The sequence below is a fragment of the Plectropomus leopardus genome, chromosome 23, assembly GCF_008729295.1.
Source record: "Plectropomus leopardus isolate mb chromosome 23, YSFRI_Pleo_2.0, whole genome shotgun sequence".
Classification (NCBI taxonomy): domain Eukaryota; kingdom Metazoa; phylum Chordata; class Actinopteri; order Perciformes; family Serranidae; genus Plectropomus; species Plectropomus leopardus.
Window position 1 is genome coordinate 7,679,543 of NC_056485.1, and position 9,807 is coordinate 7,689,349.

Here is a 9,807-nt window from a genome sequence, read left to right on the forward strand (position 1 = left end):
GCCAAGTTGCTCATCATGTTTTTTCCAAAGTTTTTGAAATAAATCGAACCAATTTCCTCAGATTTTAGAAGTTAAAATGACTGTGAAAGGCGTCTGAATGCAGCACAAGAAAACTGGTGTAGATCCAGGTGTTAAGTGTTACATGTGCTTTAAAGGTTTACAAGCTTATAGATGTTAACTCTCTAAATACAAAACATCAGTGCATACTGAGAGTTGAACTAGCCGTTCTGTGAGGTGGTGCATGGCAGCCGGCCCAGTCTGTGCAGGTAGAGCAGAGGCTGCAGGTAGCTGCAGCTGATTGTAGCAGCTAGGCTCATCGTCCAGTACTGACACTTCAGGGTCCGACCTGGAACTCGTCCATCCATAGGCAAGGTGACGATGAAGGGGAGGTAGTTGAGCAGGAGGACAATCTGGATAACAACGATGGTGATGAAGGCTTTCTTCTTCATGGTATTCATCTCTCCCTTCCCATCAGCTTCCTTCACCCTGTCCTCCCTCCTTCCTCCTTTCCTCCTCTCTTCACTCTTCTTCTCCATCACCGTTCTGTCCCCCGGTGGAGGTTTTGTTAGTGTTTTGAGTACAGACAGGCTGCAGAAGGTGTCTATGGCTAGAACAGGAAGGAACACCAAACACACTGTGACGGCGGAGCGGCGAACGACAGCAGCTACAGACATGGTGATGTAAATGCACCATGCAGCACCCAAACATCCCCATCTGTACCGACGTGCCTTGAACCTGGCAGGAAGGAGCGGAGAGAATTGCATGAATGTTTCACATCTTTACTACAAATGATCAAATCTCTAAGAGTTATTGTGGGTTTGCCTGAGATAGAAGCTGTCAGTCATTGTGAATATGTTCCTGTGGTTGTAGCTTGTGTTCCAAATGTTTCGACTGTGATGTTCCTGCACTTAACTGTGGTGTCCCTGAGGATCAAAACACTACAACATATCAGAAAACACTTTAACATTTCAGAAAACAAAATAACATTTCAGAAAATAAAATAACATTTCACAAAACAAAATAACATTTCACAAAATAAAATAACATTTCACAAAACAAAATAACATTTCAGAAAACACTGCACTACTTTCATGTTGCAGTATTTTCTAAAATGTTGCATGGTTTTTCTGAAATTTTGCGGTGTTTTCTAAAATGTTGCATGGTTTTTCTGAAATGTTTTAGTGTTTTCTAAAATGATATTTAGTTTTCTGAGATGTTGTGATTTCTTAAATGTGAAAGTGTTTTCTGAAATGTAGTATTTTCTCAAATGTTGCATGGTTTTTCTGAAATTTTGCGGTGTTTTCTAAAATGTTGCATGGTTTTTTCTGAAATTTTGCGGTGTTTTCTAAAATGTTGCATGGTTTTTCTGGAATGTTGTAGTGTTTTCTGAAATTATATTTTGTTTTCTGAAATGTTGAAGTGTTTCCTGAAATGCTGTAGTGTTTTGACCCTCAGAGCCACACCGTATTAACCAACCCATTACACTAACTATTTCAAAAAATATGTCTTATGCTCCATCTTGTGTGTGGTTTTACCGTAGATAGTCGTGGGGTCGCACCACAGCCACGTACCTCTCCACACACACCAGGCAGAGGAGCAGCGGCTTCAGGACGACCACCATGGAGGTAAGAAAAGTCATCAGAACCCCCACATCCGCATTCTTCCACTGATAGTGATTGGCAACGAATGTAGGTAGGGACAAGAAGAACAACAATTGGGTGAGGGCCAGGTGGAAGGGGAAGAAGTCTGCAGGAAGGATGCCGGCAACCTTTGACCTTTTCTTAAAGATGTGACGGACGAGCCAGAGATTGGATGGAGTGCCGACGAGGAATTCAAAGCAATGAGTGATCATGAGGATGAGAAGGCCAGCCGAAGGTCCTCCTAATTTTTCAGCACCATCATCATAAGGATCACAATCAGACCAGAAATATGTTGAGGCAGAAGAAGAAGAGTTCACAGTGGATCTGCTCATACTGCAAACAAAGAAGGAAAGATCCAGTGATGACATTAAGCCTTCAAATCTCACATTAGATAACGTAATGTTGTCATTCTTGCGGTTTAAGTACAAAAGCAAAGCTGGAGGTAGTTCATTTGTGGATGACACTGATCATTTTTCTTTGAATAATAAACATAAAACGAAGTAGTTGTAACAAACCTTTCGGTGTGAGTGGCGCTCTGAGGGCAGCTCGCTTGCTCAGTGTTGTATGGTCATTTGAAAAAGCGGCTGCCTTTGAAAACATTTAACAGCACAGATGTCGATTTGCATAAAAATAATACCAACCACATGCCTACAGATTACCCTAGTGAATATAGTGTGCTTTCTGCATACATTTTCTGTGTGTTTGAGCTTTAATTTCTGCTTTAAGTCTGCTGGAAAAACAAGCCAATCTGCTATTTGAAAATAGGCTATTTAAAAGCACTTGTGTAGGATTAGACCTCATAACAGGGTTAAGAAATTATTAAATTATAAGAATTATATGCTCAAATTGGAAGCAATTTCTTGATTATGTAAACCAAATCAAAATGCTTCTACCATTTGATGATGTGATATATTGGCTTTATTGCCTTTTTTCATTTATTTATTATTTTCAATTAATGAAATTTACTTTGCATAAGATGTAGTGGCAATAAGCAACAGAGTTCATATAAACTGTATTTTTAAAACAAATAAGTTAAAAGTGATCAAAATTAATGAAATAATAAGAAATAGCAGTGCAGTTACAAAATGTTGTAAAATATGACCTCATAGCCCCAAATTTAGCAGTGGTGACAACATATGGGTGAAAAATGGTCTTGAACGCAGCTTTTTGTGACGTCTCGCAACAGTGCTGAATGCAGGCCTCTGATTGGCTTGCGGCTTGTAAGTCGAAGCCCAAAGTGTGCTAGGTGTAATATCAGCATGTCCTACATGGGCGGAGCTCCAGTCCAGCTGCATACTCCGTACTGTAGACTCCGCCCGTGCAGTTACTCTGAACAACAAAACAGGCGCTCACTCGCTTGTACCGAGAAGTCGCGCGGAGTTTAGATATTGTACACATCTGTGTGGCGGGAGATGTTGAAAAGAGGGTGATAGAAATATCGCTGTTTTGGTATTTATCGTAAAACAAATAAAATTGGATAACAGGAAGAGCTGTAACAGGAAACGGCTTTGCCGGACGACAACGCAAATATGGAAGATTTTGGAGTATATGCGGTTTTCGGAGTAAACGGTCCGCCTCAAAGGCTGCTGAGGTACGTCAAACGATGACTGCTTTTAACAGAAACGTTAGCTAGCTGCTCACCCTGACACTTTAACGTTATGTGAACCTAAATGTATCTCAACTGAAGCTCGAGCGTTGTTAAATAGCGTTACCACCAGCTCGGGCCATTAACCATTACGTTTGCTTTTCTTTGGCGCCTCTTCAAATGAGCCGTGTTTATAACGAAGGGGGTGTCTGTTAGCATCCCTGCTGATTTGAACGCTTGCTAATAAATACCCTGACATCTCTAGCCTAGGTTTTCTCTAATGTGAGTGATTAATTTTTTTTTATTTTCCTTGTTTTTCTCCGTGCCAGTGCTGAAGGTTCGTGCAGAGTGTCTGTTGCAGTTCCCGCCACTGTCCGGCAGGTGGTGCTGTTCAGCAGCGGGCCGTGGGGGGAGAGGATCTGCGTCAACGCGGAGCTCAACGACGCTGACCGCTTCCCCATCACTATCGGAAAACTGACTCCGTATAACAAGTGAGCTTACTCTGATCATGTCTCTATAATAGGAATTTAACTACTAACTCACATACATGGTTCCCACGGTCCTGGAAAACCTATAAAAGTCATGGAATTTCACAATCACATTGTCTAGGCCTGGAAAGGTCACGGAATTAGTAAAAATCATTGAAAGTTTTGTCATGGAAATGCGTTGTATGTAATAAATTATGTTCAAATAACATAACGGTGAACCCATAGAAAATGGCATTTTTTTTAAAGAAAACACACAAGGCGGATTTTTCCTCCTTTTTAAAAAAGGGGCTTCCTGTCTTTACGAAAAACATGACATTTTGAGGAAGTTTTTTCTTTACATTTTTGGCAATTTCTATACAGAACTCAAACATTTGGGGATTTTTTTTTATTTCTGGCAGTTTTTATAGAAAGCTTCCAATATATTTGAATATATCTTTCTTTTAAGATGGCAAGTTTTTTTTATAGAGATATATATTTAAAAAAAATTTTTTTTTGCCTTTTAAACATTTTTTGTCGATTTTTATAGACAATTCAGAAATTTGGCGCTTTTTTTTTTCTTATATTGCTGAAAGGCACATTTTCTTTAAAAATCACCGAAGTGACACCATTTATCACAGCCAGTAACTATAAAAACTGAAATTGTTGGATTGTCAAATTTGCGATGGTTCTCGAACACATCATGCAGGATGCTGAATCAATGTTTGAACAGAGTTTGAATCGTATATGTTTAAATCTTATCTTATATGATGAGTGGCTCAAGAAAGAAAATATTTTGGATCATTGAAAAGTCATGAAAAGTTCTGAAATTTTGTCTGTGACAATGTGTGGGAACCCTGTACATAGTAAAAGTTGTCTGCCTTGTGATGTTCTTGTGAGTCTTGGACATCTACTGTCTCTCACTGATCAGTATAGATGATCTGATTAACTGAGTAAGCTTTCTGTGAATGTTAACGTCCTCCAGGTGTCTGTCATGGGAACAGTGGGAAGAGGAAACCTGGACAAACACTGTCACACTTAATGTCACCCTGGAAGGAGGAAACCTGGTAAATATCTGACAAACCCTAACCTCCAGGATTAAATGACATACTTGGAGTTGCCCATTGCCCAATTTTATAGGTGGCTACAATACGTCTTGCTACTATTCGCCGTGCACAGCAGTACATTTCCTAGCTTCCATGCTGGTACTCTGTACTCTGTATATACACTGTATGCAATACACTGACTGTGGGTAAAATACGCTATGCAGCCCCACTTGAGAAAATCTGTACTATCCCTTTAATAAAGTAAAAATCTGTAAGTCTATTTGTAAAAAAGATTGCAGTTCTGGATATTTTTTTTCCTCAGGTAAAAGCAGATTGGTCAGAGCCAGTGCTTCTGTCGGTGAAGGAGTACACACCAAAGGTAATCTGTGTGAAATATATACTTAAAACAGGGTTTCCACAGTCATGGAGATCCTGGAAAAGTCATGGAATTTCACAATCACATTCTCTGGACCTGAAAAGTCATGGAACTTGTAAAAATTAAAAGCATGGGCCTGCATATATTTCATAATAAAAGTCCTTGTGTTAACAAATGAAAGGATTCTGTTGACAGAAACGCTGTCAGAAGGGCTTTTATTTTGAAATGGAATCAGGAAAGCTTGAACAAAACATACATTTGCATTTACCCACGGTTGTGACAGATAAAGACCTTGAAATTGTAGTAAAAGAAGGTATAATGTCAAAATAATTATCAAAACACAATTTTCTCGACCTATCTCGACCGCACATGTCATGCTGAAAAAAATGGCGGGACTCTGTTTCTCTAATTTAAAAACAACAGCTTTTGCAAAAAGCCAGACCCACTGAACCGCTGTACCCACTGTAACAGCAAACCTTTCTTTTCCACTTCAATTTTGAAATCATATTTCAAACAATGCGTCTTTGCTGAATGATAAATGACGCAGACTGTTGACTGCCGCAGGACACCGTGGCTCCCCTCGCAGCCCGGGAGCTCAACGGCAAGAGGAAGAGAGAGCGAGTGTCAGAGGGAGACGGTGACGAGAAGAAGATGATGACGAGAGAGGAAGAAGAGAACGTGTGTCCAAATGGCACCATGGAGAAGACCACGCCTGTGCGGAAAGCCAGAGGTCAAACTAAAGGAGGCCAAAAGCTGTTCAGTAACGGAGGAGATTCAACAAAGGTGAAGGGGACAGGTGAGAGAGACGAGTCTAATACCATGATTTTACCGTTTATTGTCCTGCATGTCTTCGTGTGCTCATTCTTGTATCAAATCGTCTTTACTTTCTCTTCTTTGCAGCCAGTGGAGCAGGAGAGGAGCAGGGGACTGTGGGAAGAACACCTCCTCACGGTGCAGCCAGGGCGAAGAGTAGGCAGGCCAAGACTCCCACACAGAGCAGTGAGTTTTTACATCTTCACTTTTCGTCCTATTTATTCACCCTTAAGTCCCATCACTGGGACGTTGGTGCATATCGTTTCCCTGCTGAGTTCACGGAATCATATTTTCTGTGTGTGTTATGGATGTGGATGAAGCAAAGACAGATAACAAGTAGTAGAAATCTGTTACCAGCATTTTTCTTCGCTGCAAAAGATAATATGACACTGGTCAGTGAAATCTGCCCCTCTGCTCCTAAACATGCAAAATCAAAGCATTTTACACCAGGAGATGGATGATTTAAAAAACTGCAGCACAGTGCTGGTCACATTACGCAAGGCGGCTCGCCAGAATACAACTGCGCCAAAAAGTTACACAAAAAACATCTATAAAACTTATATTAGCAATCAAAACAACAAAAAAGAGCTGACTAATGTAGCAGTATAAAGGGTTAACAATGTAAGATCACACTGTAAAATGCTCAGTATTCAAAGGAAACAATAAAACCGCATTTTTCATAACTTAAATTCACTTTATACTCCGTTACGTGTACATACACTTGGACAGGCTGTGGTGCACGTTATGTTATCTGTAAAATGTTTCAGCGTTTGTGTTGTTTATGTTGTTCTGTGTTATTTAGACTTGTGTCCTGGACTTGTGTGTGAGAATTTAACTCTTCATTTAAAGAATCTCCGGTTTTCCTGCAGCCCCGTTGCTCAGCCCGTCAGGTCGCTGGGGTCAGACTGTGTGTCCCATCGATGCTCAGACAGCCATTGTGATCGGAGGACAGGGAGCCAGGATGCAGTTCTGCAAAGATCCCATGTGGAAGCTCTGCACGGGTCCGTCACTCATAAACAACAAACAAACGTTTTTGCAATCTGGCTCCAGATTCATTTTAGTTTCCAGTGTGCGCATGTCAGAGTGTTCTCGTCTCTGTCCAACAGAGGACATGTCCTGGGTTGCAGCGGAGACCCTTGCAGAGGGTCCAACACCTGAGGCCAGGATCGGCCACACGGCCGTCTACGACCCAGACTCCAGGCGGATCTTTGTGTTCGGAGGCTCGAAGAACAAGAAGTGGTTCAATGACGTCCACATCCTGGACACTCAGAGCTGGAAGTGGACAATGGTGGAGGTGTGTGCGTGTGCGTGTGTGTGTGTGTGTGTGTGTGTGTGTGTGTATACCAGATCGCTGCTTCATGTATTAATATTAGCAACCTGTTTCACAGAGCGACAGTGGCAGGGCTTTTTTTTTTTCCCCTTCCAGAAAACCGCATACCTCTTCTTTAACTCTACAATTTTTTTTTCCTGCTTGTCCTCTTTCTTCATGTCCTCCTCCACGTCTCTCGTCTCCTTCAGGCTCAAGGTAAGGTCCCTCCTCTGGCCTACCACAGCTGCAGTATGTTTCGGGGAGAGCTGTTTGTGCTGGGAGGAGTGTTTCCGCGTCCAAACCCAGAACCCGACGGCTGCAGTGACTCACTGTATATCTTCGACCCTCACCTCTCCATCTGGTACCAGCCCATTGTAACTGGCGACAAGCCCTCCCCCCGCTCAGGGTGAGATGGTTTCATCCAAAAGTCATCTTCAGCACGTCTTTCCTTTTTTTCACACACATTTTGTCCCTGTCTCATCCTCCCTCTTTGCTTCTCTTTCAGTCACTCTGCGTGTGTGATGCAGGAGAGGAAGATCTATGTGTTTGGTGGATGGGACACTCCCGTCTGCTACAATGACATGTACATGTTGGACCTCGGTAAGACACACACCTGCTGCTTTTTATGGGAAAATCTTGGTTTCACACACACACACGCACACACGCACACACACACATATCTATTGTATGCACAGTATCACACAAAACACATACATTGTGGATAGAGGTGAAGAGTACATACGATGCATGCATATTAAAATGAAAATGTTGTGTTTGTTAGGTCTGATGGAGTTTTCTGCTGTGAAAACAACTGGGAAAGCCCCCTCTCCTCGAAGGTACACAACTAAAAAAAAAAAAAAAAAACACACACACACACACACACACACACACAGCTACACTTGTGTACCAAACAAAATGTATCAGAAGCTTTGGTCAAAAACTGTCTGCTCAGATTCATTATTTTTAAAATTTATTTTATATATTATTTCTGCACTGGTATCAGGAAATTTCAAACAATGTCAAGTCTCATTTGCAGCTCTTTTTTGTGTTTTCTGTGTATTTGTGTGTGTGTGTGTGTGTGTGTGTGTGTGTGTGTGTGTGTGCATGCGCTCCAGCTGGCATGGCAGTGCTGTGCTCTCAGACACAAAGTTCCTGATCCACGGGGGTTACAACGGAAACAACGCTCTCTGTGACACCTTCGTCTTCGACACAGGTGAGAGGCAACTCACAATTACACACACACACGAATACACACTTGGATACAAAGTACAACCTAGGATGAAGTCCTCCACCCTTTAATTTACAGTGGTGGGAGAAAATAAAATCAAGAAAAGCGGCACATCCTCAAATTTGAGGAGGATGGAACCAGGAAATGTTTACTATTTCTCAATAAATGTATTTATTTATTTTAAAAACACATTAATGAATTGAACACTTACTGCTGTCAGTTTCTCATAAAGTAATAACCCAGACTGATAGTAGAAAAGTATAAAAAGGAATAGAAATTACACAGTGAATATGGGAGCCATGGGCACATTAAGTGATTTGGTATGTGGACCAGCCTTCTGACTAGAGCTGCAACTAACAATTCTTCTGATTTTTAAATAATAAAGTAATTATAATATGGACTTCACATGATTAAAAGAGTCCCTTGTGTGTATGTTTGATTGGTTCAGACACCAACAGCTGGACGGAGGTGAAGCTCCCTCAGCTCTCCGTTCCCAGGGCGGGGCACTCCATCATCACCATGGAGACAGCCGGCCACCACCACCGCTTCTCAGAGGAGGACGGAGACGTGGATATGGACGCGGGCTCCGTCAGCAGAGCCCTGCTGGTGTTCGGAGGCGGAGACAACGAGGGCAACTTCTACTCCGACCTGACGACTGTCGCTGTGGAGGAACTGCTCGGCGCTATTTAAAGAGAGTGAGTCAGAGGTGAATCCTCACTCCCTGACTCAACGTGAAGCTTTTCCAACACCCCCACAGATCCTTTATTATTTATATTCCTAAAGTTTGTCTTTGTTTCCTTTTTTTGTGTGCGTGCGTGTGTGTGTGTGTGTGTGTGTGTGTGAGCCCTTGCTTCATTCTTGTATGGTTTTTAGAGGATTTTAAGGGGTGCATTTTGGGCATTTCTCATTCTCCCCTTGTGGTTCCAATTATCTTGGCTGAAAACATTCAAAATTTCAAACAGTTTTTGTTTACAAGGACATAACTCATTTTTTTATGTACATAGTTAAAAGCTTTCCAACTTCTTTCTCAGGTAAAATGTACATTTTCTTATATTTTATTCATTCTTTCTCTTTAATAAATGAATAGTTGGGGCTTTTTAGTAGCCAGATGTTTGACATGTTGCCTCTGAGAAGCTGTAAAGTGCTCAAAATCACAGTATTTTCCAAAATCTCAATTCATGCTTCTGTGCCGTTTATTTGCACTTGGCTTCTGTCTTTAATAAACATTTGATTTTTTTACACTGTAGTTTAAGCATTATCTTATCCTTTTTTGCTCAATTATAGAAATTAATGTTAATAATAATAAACTTTATTTGTATAGCACTATCATACAAGAAATGCAGCCC

General features: G+C 41.3%; 1 protein-coding gene across 1 annotated transcript; it reads left to right on the forward strand.

Moving 5' to 3' along the window:
• Positions 1 to 3,032: 3,032 nt before the first annotated feature.
• LOC121962310 (kelch repeat-containing protein) lies at positions 3,033 to 9,297 on the forward strand. Its single transcript, XM_042512547.1, has 13 exons — positions 3,033 to 3,231; positions 3,555 to 3,716; positions 4,675 to 4,756; positions 5,058 to 5,114; positions 5,676 to 5,907; positions 6,012 to 6,110; positions 6,794 to 6,925; positions 7,031 to 7,218; positions 7,443 to 7,639; positions 7,739 to 7,833; positions 8,015 to 8,069; positions 8,349 to 8,446; positions 8,910 to 9,297. The coding sequence occupies exons 1-13, from the start codon at positions 3,170 to 3,172 to the stop codon at positions 9,149 to 9,151; spliced, it is 1,701 nt and encodes a 566-aa protein (XP_042368481.1). The 5' UTR covers positions 3,033 to 3,169; the 3' UTR covers positions 9,152 to 9,297.
• The last annotated feature ends 510 nt before the right edge of the window (positions 9,298 to 9,807 follow it).

Excerpts from the sequence above, each read along its gene's own strand:
- LOC121962310 (XM_042512547.1), top strand. The coding sequence starts at position 3,170 with ATGGAAGATTTTGGAGTATATGCGGTTTTCGGAGTAAACGGTCCGCCT. Across the intron at positions 3,717-4,674 it reads AAACTGACTCCGTATAACAA|GTGTCTGTCATGGGAACAGT; the intron begins GTGAGCTTACTC and ends AACGTCCTCCAG. Across the intron at positions 8,447-8,909 it reads CACCTTCGTCTTCGACACAG|ACACCAACAGCTGGACGGAG; the intron begins GTGAGAGGCAAC and ends TGATTGGTTCAG.